Source organism: Oncorhynchus gorbuscha, linkage group LG09 (genome assembly GCF_021184085.1).
Source record: "Oncorhynchus gorbuscha isolate QuinsamMale2020 ecotype Even-year linkage group LG09, OgorEven_v1.0, whole genome shotgun sequence".
In the NCBI taxonomy this organism is placed as follows: domain Eukaryota; kingdom Metazoa; phylum Chordata; class Actinopteri; order Salmoniformes; family Salmonidae; genus Oncorhynchus; species Oncorhynchus gorbuscha.
Genome location: NC_060181.1, coordinates 97105969 through 97119395, shown reverse-complemented (window position 1 = coordinate 97119395; position 13427 = coordinate 97105969). Strand labels below are relative to the sequence as shown.

Sequence of the window (13427 nt, the reverse complement as noted above, 5' to 3'; positions counted from 1 at the left end):
GATTTAATTCTTTGCGAATGGGGACAGTTTCGTTGCAAACAAGACACACTGATTTGGCATTGGAGAAATATGATAAGATGAACACATAGACCTATCTCTCTGTCCATTCTTAGCCTGTAGTTTTGGTCATTGGTGTGGAAATAAAAAAGATTCTGCTAATATAGGCCGTCATTGTAAATAAGAATTTGTTCTTATTAACTGACTTGTCTAGTTAAATAAAGGTTAAATAAATAAATAAAATAAAAAACATTCTATGTATAAATGACGTAAAATTATAGTGTAGTTACATGAGACGGATAGTTACTTAAGGCAAAAATTAAAGTAGTGTGGGTGGTTGGTCAGGGTGGGTGGTTGGTTGGTCAGGGTGGGTGGTTGGTTGGTCAGGGTGGGTGGTTGGTTGGTCAGGGTGGGTGGGTGGTTGGTCAGGGTGGGTGGGTGGTTGGTCAGGGTGGGTGATTGGGCAGGGTGGGTGGTTGGTTGGTCAGGGTGGGTGGGTGGTTGGTCAGCGTGGGTGGTTGGTTGGTCAGGGTGGGTGGGTGGTTGGTCAGGGTGGTTGGTTGGTCAGGGTGGGTGGTTGGTTGGTCAGGGGGTGGGTGGTTGGTCAGGGTGGGTGGGTGGTTGGTTGGTTGGTCAGGGTGGGTGGGTGGATGGTCAGGGTGGGTGGTTGGTTGGTCAGGGTGGGTGGGTGGTTGGTCAGGGTGGTTGGTTGGTCAGGGTGGGTGGTTGGTTGGTCAGGGTGGGTGGTTGGTTGGTCAGGGTGGGTGGTTGGTCAGGGTGGGTGGTTGGTTGGTTGGTCAGTGTGGTTGATTGGTCAGGGTGGGTGGTTGGTCAGGGTGGGTGGTTGGTTAGTTGGTTGGTCAGGGTGGTTGGTTGGTCAGGGTGGTTGGTTGGTTGGTCAGGGTGGGTGTATAACGTAAACATCTAGTATTATCAGGGTGGGTGGTTGGTTGGTCAGGGTGGTTGGTTGGTCAGGGTGGGTGGTTGGTCAGGTTGGTTGGTTGGTCAGGGTGGGTGGTTAGTAGGTCAGGGTGGGTGGTTGGTTGGTTGGTTGGTCAGGGTGGTTGGTTGGTCAGGGTGTTTGGATGGTCAGGGTGGTTGGTTGGTTGGTCAGGGTGGGTGTATAACGTAAACATCTAGTATTGGTCAGGGTGGTTTGTTGGTCAGGGTGGTTTGTTGGTCAGGGTGGGTGGTTGGTCAGGGTGGTTGGTTGGTCAGGGTGGGTGGTTGGGTGGTCAGGGTGGTTGGGTGATCAGGGTGGGTGGTTGGTTGGTTGGTCAGGGTGGGTGGGTGGTTGGTCAGGGTGGTTGGTTGGTTGGTCAGGGTGGGTGGGTGGTTGGTATAGAACTCAACTACCCGGTCGCATTCACAGGTTGTATCACTTTTTCACTTCATTTCATTACAGTACAACGGTTTGATTTGTTTGATCGTAGCTAGCTACTTAGCTAGCTACATAGCCGTCTTTGTATCAAAGATAATTGTGTAGTCTAGAGCGATTTTCTAGGTTCGCTAGCCATCTATTGTCGTTCTTTTAACGCAACGTAACGTAAACAACACTGCTAGCTAGCCTGCTAGCCCCCGAATAGCAACACTGCAGAAACTATTACACTCAACGGAACGACTTGATTAGTGTAGTGTCAACAACGCACCCACTGCCAGCTGGCCTACTTCAGCAGTACTGTATCATTTTAATCATTTTAGTCAATAAGATTCTTGCTATGTAGCTTAACTTTCTGAACATTCGAGACGTGTAGTCCACTTGTCATTCCAATCTCCTTTGCATTAGCGTAGCCTCTTCTGTAGCCTGTCAACTATGTGTCTGTTTATCCCTGTTCTCTCCTCTCTGCACAGACCATACAAACGCTCCACACCGCGTGGCCGCGGCCACCCTACTCTGGTGGTCCCAGCGCGCACGACCCACGTGGAGTTCCAGGTCTCCGGTAGCCTCTGGAACTGCCAATCTGCGGTCAACAAGGCAGAGTTCATCTCAGCCTATGCCTCCCTCCAGTCCCTCGACTTCTTGGCACTGACGGAAACATGGATCACCACAGACAACACTGCTACTCCTACTGCTCTCTCTTCGTCCGCCCACGTGTTCTCGCACACCCCGAGAGCGTCTGGTCAGCGGGGTGGTGGCACCGGGATCCTCATCTCTCCCAAGTGGTCATTCTCTCTTTCTCCCCTTACCCATCTGTCTATCGCCTCCTTTGAATTCCATGCTGTCACAGTTACTAGCCCTTTCAAGCTTAACATCCTTATCATTTATCGCCCTCCAGGTTCCCTCGGAGAGTTCATCAATGAGCTTGATGCCTTGATAAGCTCCTTTCCTGAGGACGGCTCACCTCTCACAGTTCTGGGCGACTTTAACCTCCCCACGTCTACCTTTGACTCTTTCCTCTCTGCCTCCTTCTTTCCACTCCTCTCCTCTTTTGACCTCACCCTCTCACCTTCCCCCCTACTCACAAGGCAGGCAATACGTTCGACCTCATCTTTACTAGATGCTGTTCTTCCACTAACCTCACTGCAACTCCCCTCCAAGTCTCCGACCACTGCCTTGTATCCTTTTCCCTCTCGCTCTCATCCAACACCTCCCACACTGCCCCTACTCGGATGGTATCGCGCCGTCCCAACCTTCGCTCTCTCTCCCCCGCTACTCTCTCCTCTTCCATCCTATCATCTCTTCCCTCCGCTCAAACCTTCTCCCACCTATCTCCTGATTCTGCCTCCTCAACCCTCCTCTCCTCCCTCTCTGCATCCCTTGACTCTCTATGTCCCCTATCCTCCAGGCCGGCTCGGTCCTCCCCTCCCGCTCCGTGGCTCGATGACTCATTGCGAGCTCACAGAACAGGGCTCCGGGCAGCCGAGCGGAAATGGAGGAAAACTCGCCTCCCTGCGGACCTGGCATCCTTTCACTCCCTCCTCTCTACATTTTCCTCCTCTGTCTCTGCTGCTAAAGCCACTTTCTACCACGCTAAATTCCAAGCATCTGCCTCTAACCCTAGGAAGCTCTTTGCCACCTTCTCCTCCCTCCTGAATCCTCCGCCCCTCCCCCCTCCTCCCTCTCTGCAGATGACTTCGTCAACCATTTTGAAAAGAAGGTCGACGACATCCGATCCTCGTTTGCTAAGTCAAACGACACCGCTGGTTCTGCTCACACTGCCCTACCCTGTGCTCTGACCTCTTTCTCCCCTCTCTCTCCAGATGAAATCTCGCGTCTTGTGACGGCCGGCCGCCCAACAACCTGCCCGCTTGACCCTATCCCCTCCTCTCTTCTCCAGACCATTTCCGGAGACCTTCTCCCTTACCTCACCTCGCTCATCAACTCATCCCTGACCGTTGGCTACGTCCCTTCCGTCTTCAAGAGAGCGAGAGTTGCACCCCTTCTGAAAAAACCTACACTCGATCCCTCCGATGTCAACAATTACAGACCAGTATCCCTTCTTTCTTTTCTCTCCAAAACTCTTGAACGTGCCGTCCTTGGCCAGCTCTCCCGCTATCTCTCTCTGAATGACCTTCTTGATCCAAATCAGTCAGGTTTCAAGACTAGTCATTCAACTGAGACTGCTCTCCTCTGTATCACGGAGGCGCTACGCACTGCTAAAGCTAACTCTCTCTCCTCTGCTCTCATCCTTCTAGATCTATCGGCTGCCTTCGATACTGTGAACCATCAGATCCTCCTCTCCACCCTCTCCGAGTTGGGCATCTCCGGCGCGGCCCACGCTTGGATTGCGTCCTACCTGACAGGTCGCTCCTACCAGGTGGCGTGGCGAGAATCTGTCTCCTCACCACGCGCTCTCACCACTGGTGTCCCCCAGGGCTCTGTTCTTGGCCCTCTCCTATTCTCGCTATACACCAAGTCACTTGGCTCTGTCATAACCTCACATGGTCTCTCTTATCATTGCTATGCAGACGACACACAATTAATCTTCTCCTTTCCCCCTTCTGATGACCAGGTGGCGAATCGCATCTCTGCATGTCTGGCAGACATATCAGTGTGGATGACGGATCACCACCTCAAGCTGAACCTCGGCAAGACGGAGCTGCTCTTCCTCCCGGGGAACGACTGCCCGTTCCATGATCTCGCCATCACGGTCGACAACTCCATTGTGTCCTCCTCCCAGAGCGCCAAGAACCTTGGCGTGATCCTGGACAACACCCTGTCGTTCTCTACTAACATCAAGGCGGTGGCCCGTTCCTGTAGGTTCATGCTCTACAACATCCGCAGAGTACGACCCTGCCTCACACAGGAAGCGGCGCAGGTCCTAATCCAGGCACTTGTCATCTCCCGTCTGGATTACTGCAACTCGCTGTTGGCTGGGCTCCCTGCCTGTGCCATTAAACCCCTTCAACTCATCCAGAACGCCGCAGCCCGTCTGGTGTTCAACCTTCCCAAGTTCTCTCACGTCACCCCGCTCCTCCGTTCTCTCCACTGGCTTCCAGTTGAAGCTCGCATCCGCTACAAGACCATGGTGCTTGCCTACGGAGCTGTGAGGGGAACGGCACCTCAGTACCTCCAGGCTCTGATCAGGCCCTACACCCAAACAAGGGCACTGCGTTCATCCACCTCTGGCCTGCTCGCCTCCCTACCACTGAGGAAGTACAGCTCCCGCTCAGCCCAGTCAAAACTGTTTGCTGCGCTGGCCCCCCAATGGTGGAACAAACTCCCTCACGACGCCAGGACAGCGGAGTCAATCACCACCTTCCGGAGACACCTGAAACCCCACCTCTTTAAGGAATACCTAGGATAGGTTAAGTAATCCCTCTCACCCCACCCCCCCTAAGTTTTAGATGCACTATTGTTAAGTGACTGTCCCACTGGATGTCATAAGGTGAATGCACCAATTTGTAAGTCGCTCTGGATAAGAGCGTCTGCTAAATGACTTAAATGTAAAATGTAAATGTGGTCAGGGTGGTTGGTTGGTTGGTCAGGGTGGGTGTATAACGTAAACATCTAGTATTGGTCAGGGTGGGTGGTTTGTTGGTCAGGGTGGTTTGTTGGTTGGTCAGGGTGGGTGTATAACGTAAACATCTGGGTATTGGTCAGGGTGGGTGTATAATGTAAACATCTGGGTATTGGTCAGGGTGGGTGTATAATGTAAACATCTGGGTATTGGTCAGGGTGGTTGGTTGGTTGGTTGGTTGGTTGGTTGGTTGGTTGGTTGGTTGGTTGGTTGGTCAGGGTGGTTGGGTGGTCAGGGTGGGTGGTTGGGTCGTCAGGCTGGGTGGTTGGTTGGTCAGGATGGGTGTATAATGTAACCATCTAGTATTGGTCAGGGTGGTTGGTTGGTTGGTTGGTTGGTTGGTTGGTTGGTTGGTTGGTTGGTTGGTTGGTTGGTTGGTCAGGGTGGTTGTTTGGTCAGGGTGGGTGGTTGGTCAGGGTGGGTGGTTGGTCAGGGTGGTTGGGTGGTCAGGGTGGGTGGTTAGTAGGTCAGGGTGGTTGGTTGGTTGGTTGGTCAGGGTGGGTGGGTGGTTGGTCAGGGTGGTTGGTTGGGTGGTCAGGGTGGGTGTATAACGTAAACATCTAGTAGCTACACCGCTACATGGTAAAACAGTAGTGTGTAGTTCCAGTAGCTAGCTACACCGCTACATGATAAAACTGTAGTGTGTAGTTCCAGTAGCTAGCTACACCGCTACATGGTAAAACTGTAGTGTCTAGTTCCAGTAGTTAGCTACACCGCTACATGATAAAACAGTAGTGTGTAGTTCCAGTAGTTAGCTAGACCGCTACATGGTAAAACAGTAGCGTGTAGTTCCAGTAGCTAGCTACACTGCTACATGGTAAAACAGTAGTGTGTAGTTCCCGTAGCTAGCTACACCGCTACATGGTAAAACAGTAGTGTGTAGTTCCAGTAGTTAGCTATACCACTACATGGTAAAAAAGTAGTGTGTAGTTCCAGTAGTTAGCTACACCGCTACATGGTAAAACAGTAGTGTGTAGTTCCAGTAGTTAGCTACACCGCTACATGGTAAAACAGTAGAGTGTAGTTCCAGTAGTTAGCTACACCGCTACATGGTAAAACAGTAGTGTGTAGTTCCAGTAGTTAGCTACACCGCTACATGGTAAAACAGTAGAGTGTAGTTCCAGTAGTTAGCTACACCGCTACATGGTAAAACAGTAGTGTGTAGTTCCAGTAGTTAGCTACACCGCTACATGGTAAAACAGTAGCGTGTAGTTCCAGTAGTTAGCTACACCGCTACATGGTAAAACAGTAGTTGGCTACACTGCTACATGGTAAAACAGTAGTTAGCTACATGGTAAAACAGTATTTAGCTACATGGTAAAACAGTAGTGTATAGTTCCAGTAGCTAGCTACACCGCTACATGGTAAAACAGTAGTGTTTAGTTCCAGTAGTTAGCTACACCGCTACATGGTAAAACAGTAGTTGGCTACACTGCTACATGGTAAAACAGTAGTTAGCTACATGGTAAAACAGTAGTTAGCTACATGGTAAAACAGTAGTGTGTAGTTCCAGTAGTTAGCTACACCGCTACATGGTAAAACAGTAGTGTGTAGTTCCAGTAGTTAGCTACACCGCTACATGGTAAAACAGTAGTTGGCTACACTGCTACATGGTAAAACAGTAGTTAGCTACATGGTAAAACAGTAGTTAGCTACATGGTAAAACAGTAGTTATCTACATGGTAAAACAGTAGTTAGCTACATGGTAAAACAGTAATTAACTACTGAAAACACTGCCAAGATTTTAATTTAGTTCAACTGCCACCAAACTACAACAAAATGTAACTAAATTACGAGTTGAACTATATGTAGTTCACTACTCTCCAATACTGACATAGTCTCCTGTCTGCGTAGAGTCTATCCTACAGCGTATGGTGGAGACCCTGGACAGGTATGGTATCGACCCTAGAAAGCTGACCCCCCAGCAGCTCTACAGACTGGCTGTGGTGCTGCAGCTGATGCAGGCTGAGGACAAGGACAACATAGGTACTTACTTACAACACATGACATGATTCGTTAAATAAATGACACACATTTCCTCATTTTTTTGCCTCCCAGTCTGTCCTTTTTATTGAATTTCCAGCAACCTGGTCTCAGAGCATTTTGTATTATTCTGTGCGTAAGTCACTCCATTTAGTATGATATGTTACGTTTAGTTTGGTATGTATTCATTTGTGGATGTCAATCACACATTTCGTATAATTACAATTCATATTATTTGTAATGTATTTGCAAAATGTGCAATATGTTACGAATTTGGTAAATGTACAATATTTTATGAATTTGCAAAATGTTTGCTATGCTACGAATTCTAGCAAGCTAGCTTGCTAACGTTAACTAGGCTAGGGGTTAGGGTTAGGAGTTAGGGTTAAGGTTACAATTAAGTTTAGGAGTTAGGTCAAAGGTTTAAGGTCAGGGGAAGGGTTCGTTAACACGCCAAGTAGTTGCAAAGTAGCTAACAAGTTGCAAGTAGTTGAAAGTTGCTAATTAGCTAAAATGCTAAATTTGTAAGTGATGAGATTCAAACTCGCAACTTTTGGGTTGCTAGACATTTGCGTTACCCATCCACCCCGACCAATCACCCTCTAGTTGATTTTGCCTCAAGTATCCATCTGTCTTATGTAATCATACAAAAACCCAACATATCATACCAAATGGAGAGCCTTCGGATTTACATTCAGAATAATACAAAATGCTCTGAGACCAGGTTGGTATACAAAATGACCTGTGAAGTGCTGTGCCCACGTACTACAGCACACTGTTACCCTTTTCATCTTGTTGGACCATGCTAATCTCACGAGCTGCCAGGATGGTATATCAGGGCAGTCCTTTTCAACACAGTTCGTGTAAACTATGGTGGGATGCCTCACAAGGCTAGCTCAGTACATCTTGGTTTGGCTCGATATGTGTGAACAGGGGGTATATCTGTCTGCACACAGAAAGGCCCATAGTCATTTAATACCAATGAATAATTAATACATTACACGAGTCATTTCCTATACTCCATCTGCCTTGTTAAAAACGTCTTTGTATTGCTCCCTCTTGTTTTTCAGAGCCACTTACCGAAGATCCAAAGGAGGTATGTTCAGATCAGACAGGAGTATACACGGTACATAAAGTACATCAAAAGATCAGACGGGAGTATACACGGTACATAAAGTACATCAAAAGATCAGACGGGAGTATACACGGTACATAAAGTACATCAAAAGATCAGACAGGAGTATACACGGTACATAAAGTACATCAAAAGATCAGACAGGAGTATACACGGTACATAAAGTACATCAAAGGATCAGACAGGAGTATACACGGTACATAAAGTACATCAAAAGATCAGACAGGAGTATACACGGTACATAAAGTACATCAAAAGATCAGACAGGAGTATACACGGTACATAAAGTACATCAAAAGATCAGACAGGAGTATACACGGTACATAAAGTACATCAAAAGATCAGACAGGAGTATACACGGTACATAAAGTACATCAAAAGATCAGACAGGAGTATACACGGTACATAAAGTACATCAAAAGATCAGACAGGAGTATACACGGTACATAAAGTACATCAAAAGTCATGTGACAAAAACATGTTGTTTACTGTAACATAATGACCGTATAACCATTATCTTCACGTGTGTCCTCCTTCTTCTCCTCATCTTCATCTTCCTTCCTCCTTCGACCTCCTCGTGCTCCTCCTCCTCATCTTCCTCATCTTCATCTTCCTTCCTCCTTCGACCTCCTCATGCTCCTCCTCCTCTGCCTCTTCCTCCTCTTCCTCCTCATCTTCCTCATCTTCATCTTCCTTCCTCCTTCGAACTCCTCCTGCTCCTCCTCCTCATCTTCCTCATCTTCATCTTCCTTCCTCCTTCGACCTCCTCCTCATTTTCATCTTCCTTCCTCCTTCCTCCTTCGCCTCCTCCTGCTCCTCCTCCTCATCTCCATCTTCCTTCCTCCTTCCTCCTTCGACCTCCTCCTGCTCCTCCTCCTCATCTCCATCTTCATCTTCCCTCCTTCGCCTCCTTCGACCTCCTCCGCCTCCTCCTCCCCCTGCTCCTCCTCTTCCTCCTCTTCCTCCTCCATCTTCCCTCCACCTCCTCCTCCTCCGCCTCCTCCTCCTCCTCCTTTGCCTCCTCCTGCTCCTCCTCCACCTCCTCCATCTTCCCTCCACCTCCTCCTCCTATACACAGACTCAGCAGGTTCTTAAAAGCAGTGACACAGTGCCTGAAAAGGTAGAGAAAGCTTCCGCCCTTGTCCCCGGGCCCAAGGTGGTCCCTACCCTGGCCTCAGCTGCCACCAGTCCCCCCATCACGGCACCTCTAGAGGGCAGCGTGACGGCTAAGGACTCCTCCGTCTCTGTGGAGGATGTGAAAGAGAAGGTGAAAAGCTCCAGTGTCCCAGCTGCTGAGAGGGGAACAGCAGACAGGGAGCAGTATGGATACATCGTCACCAACCAGAGGTCTGTTCTGGTAACTGGCTGTGTGAATATCTAGTTTAATAACCTTTCATAGTACCTAATACAGGCTGGACTGGGTCATTCTGTTACAGGGTCATTCTGTCCCTTGTATCATTAGCTCGTCAATGCCGGATGGCAAGGTCACATGCTGTGATGTTGAGTCTCTAAGGTCACATGCTGTGATGTTGAGTCTAGTCTCTAAGGTCACATGCTGTGATGTTGAGTCTCTAAGGTCACATGCTGTGATGTTGAGTCTAGTCTCTAAGGTCACATGCTGTGATGTTGAGTCTAGTCTCTAAGGTCACATGCTGTGATGTTGAGTCTCTAAGGTCACATGTATGTTGATGAATGTGTTGATTGTGTGTTGTTGTTGCTGTCGTAATTGTTGTTGTTGTTATTGTTCTCCAGTCCTCTCAGTCTGTATAATGGGGTGAAACTACTGGGCGTACTTGCAGAGAGGATCCACATGACTACCAGCAGCTTCATCAACATCAGGTAGTGCACTGTGTGTGTGGTGTGTTTGTGTGTAGGCATGTGTGTGTAAGCTAATCGACTCATTTTGTCCCTCCAGCGTGGTGGGCCCTGCCCTGACATTCAGGATCAGGCAGAACCCTCAGGACATGAGTGCAGAGGATATGGCTGAGAAGGCTGGTGAGAACATCTCCCTCTCTGTCTCCCTCTCTGTCTCTCTCTCTCTCTCTGTCTCCCTCTCTGTCTCGCTCTCTCTGTCTCGCTCTCTGTCTCTCTCTCTCTCTGTCTCCCTCTCTGTCTCTCTCTCTCTGTCTCCCTCTCTGTCTCTCTCTCTCTCCGTGTCTCTCTATGTCTCTCTCTCTGTCTCGCTCTCTCTGTCTCGCTCTCTCTCTCTCTATGTCTCTCTCTCTGTCTCGCTCTCTGTCTCTCTCTCTCTCCGTGTCTCTCTATGTCTCTCTCTCTGTCTCGCTCTCTCTGTCTCGCTCTCTCTGTCTCTGTTTCTCTCTCTCTCTCTCTGTCTCCCTCTCTGTCTCTCTCTCTCTGTGTCTCTCTATGTCTCTCTCTCTGTCTCGCTCTCTCTGTCTCTCTCTCTCTGTCTCTCTCTCTCTCCGTGTCTCTCTATGTCTCTCTCTCTGTCTCGCTCTCTCTCTCTCTCTCTCTCTGTCTCTCTCTCTCTGTCTCTCTACGTCTCCCTCTCTGTCTCTCTCTCTCCGTGTCTCTCTATGTCTCTCTCTCTGTCTCGCTCTCTCTGTCTCGCTCTCTCTGTCTCTATGTCTCTCTCTCTGTCTCGCTCTCTCTGTCTCTGTTTCTCTCTCTCTCTGTCTCTCTCTCAATGGTTAAAGTACACAAGGGAAAACAAATAAGCATAAATATGGGCTGTCTTCTCTTGAGAGCCAGGTCTGGCCTTTCTCAATAGCAAGGCTATGCTCACTGAGTCTGTACATAGTCAAATCTGTACGAGTCTGCTGTTAATGATAATGCAGAGGATTTTCCCAAGGTTGCTGTTGACTCATATCCCATGGTATTTATTGGGGTAAAATTTGTCTCCACTTTTGTGGATTGGGGTGATCAGTCCTTCGTTCCAAATAATGGGGAAGATGCCAGAGCTGAGGATGATGTTAAAAAGTTTAGCCAATTGGAATTTGTGGTCTGTATATTTTATTTCATTTAGGATACCATCAACACCACAGGACATTTTGGGTTGGAGGGTTTGTATTATGTCTTGTAGTTCATTCAAGGTAATTGGATAATCCAGTGGGTTCTGGTCATCTTTAATAGAAGATTCTAAGATTTGTATTTGAATCTCTCTCTCTCTCTCTTTCTCTCGTTCTCTCTCTTTCGTTCTCTCATTCTCTCTCTCTCGTTCTCTCGTTCTCTCGTTCTCTGGTTCTCTCTCTCGTTCTCTGGTTCTCTCTCTCGTTCTCTGGTTCTCTCTCTCGTTCTCTGGTTCTCTCTCCCGTTCTCTCTCCCGTTCTCTCATTCTCTCTCTCGTTCTCTCTCGTTCTCTCGTTCTCTCTCACGCTCTCAATCTGTCTGTTTTTCTCTCTGTCTCTCGCTCTCTCTGTCTTTCTCTCTCTCTCGTTCTCTCTCTCTTGTTCTCTATCGTTCTGTCTCTCGTTCTCTCTCACGCTCTCAATCTGTCTGTCTTTATCTCTCTATCTATCTCTCTCTGTCTCTCTCCTTTCTCTGTCTTTGTCTGTCTCTCTCTCCTTCCTCTGTCATCCATATTAACACTCTGGATCCCAGCAGAGGCAGATTAAAGCTCTGTAAAAGAGGGAAAGAAAGACAGAACCATTCTTTTTTTATCAGCAGTCAGAACCTGTTGTTCTCAGAGACGCAGTCTGCCGGGTGTCCATCTATTAATTGACTCTGGTGAACCTTTAGTCCAAAATACTTCTCATAGGACCAATCCTTTATCTATAAAATGTCCCTAAGCCTACCAGAGATATTCTTATTGTGTTCTGTCGTCTGACTGTGGCTATACTCCAGCTGAATATAAAGGTTGGGTCTCTGGCCGGGTTGAAGGATATGAGTGTCTAAGTGTACATTTCCACGATTCCAGGGATGAACCCACAATCCCTTTCAATCTGACCCTCCGTAGGGGTTAAAACTAAAACAGGGAACAGTGTACCATTTGAGGCATAGACAGAATAGTGTGTTGAAAATCGTGAATAATGACTGTTTTGGGTTTGTTGTGTGTTTCTGTCTCTGTCAGCGTCTCAGAAGTCCTTTCTGGAGTCTGAGACGGGGTTGAAGATACTGCAGACTGGTGTGGGACAGGTACAGTACAACTTCCTTCTGCCCTTCTTCATGCCATCAACCCTCTCTAGAGGGGGCACACTTAGACGAGGGTCACTCTCTCTCTCTCTCTCTCTCTCTCTCTCTCTCTCTCTCTCTCTCTCTCTCTGTCTCTCTGTCTCTCTGTCTCTTTCTCTCTTTCTCTCTCTCTCTCCTCTCACGGTAAGGTTTACGGTTAGGGTTACGGTAAGGTTTACGGTTAGAGATATGGTAAGGTTTACAGTCAGGGTTACGGTAAGGTTTACGGTTAGAGTTACGGTAAGGTTTACAGTTAGAGTTACGGTAAGGGTTACAGATACAGTAAGGTTAGGGGTTAAGGTATCAGACCTCAGGATAAGACCCAGATGTAGACCGTTCGAAATAATAAATGTTTATTTATGAAACAGGGGGCAGGCAAACGACAGGTCAAGGGCAGTCAGAGGTCAGTAATCCAGGACAGTTATATAGTTATAGTAGTAGTAGTAGTATTAGAGAGTCAATGAGAGTGAGAGAGAGAGAGAGAGAGAGAGAGAGAGAGAGAGAGAGAGAGAGAGAGAGAGATGAGAGACAAGAGAGGTAGGAGGTCATAGAGAGAGAGAGAGAGAGAGAGAGAGAGAGAGAGAGAGAGAGAGAGAGAGAGAGAGAGAGAGAGAGAGAGAGAGAGAGAGAGAGAGAGAAATGGAGGACAAGAGAGGTAGAGTCATATGAGAGAGAGAGAGAGAGAGAGAGAGAGAGAGAGAGACAGAACTGCAGGCAGGCTCAGGGTCAGGTAGGCAGAACTGTTTTTTAGAAATGCACAAATAAATGCACAAATAAAAAACTGATATCGTATTTACATAAATATTCAGACTTTTCATTGATCACCTTTGAGATGTTTCTACAACTTGATTCTACCCGTGGTAAATTCAATTGACAGTTGGATGCGCTGGTCAAAATTGACACGCAAAAAAATGCTTTTTTACAAAAATAAGACAATGTAAAAGGTGACATGGTTGGCAGATCCATGGGTCTGTTAAGATTCATGATTTTTACTAAATTTCTCTGTCATACTAACCTATAACGAGCCTTTGGTTGATCAATGGGCAACGCCCAGACACCTATCAGGAGGCCATGGCTAACCCCAGCTCTTTTCCTAACCTTAACCTAATTCTCCTAACCTGCAATGACATTTTAAGAAAAATAAGTGTTAAGTAAAAAATTTAAAATAAAAAGTAACAAATAAATAAAAGCAGCAGCAGTAAAATAACAATACAGGGTGT

At 47.6% G+C, this 13427-nt stretch overlaps 1 protein-coding gene across 1 annotated transcript in view; it reads left to right on the top strand.

The window, feature by feature from the left end:
* LOC124044483 (receptor-type tyrosine-protein phosphatase-like N) overlaps positions 1-13427 on the top strand; it is a 132653-nt gene that overhangs the window by 76771 nt on the left and 42455 nt on the right. The window contains exons 7-12 of the mRNA XM_046364111.1: positions 6813-6944; positions 8012-8037; positions 9155-9423; positions 9829-9915; positions 9992-10071; positions 12107-12171. Of these exons, the coding sequence (XP_046220067.1) occupies positions 6813-6944; positions 8012-8037; positions 9155-9423; positions 9829-9915; positions 9992-10071; positions 12107-12171 (659 nt within the window). The remainder of the gene's footprint in view (positions 1-6812; positions 6945-8011; positions 8038-9154; positions 9424-9828; positions 9916-9991; positions 10072-12106; positions 12172-13427) is intronic.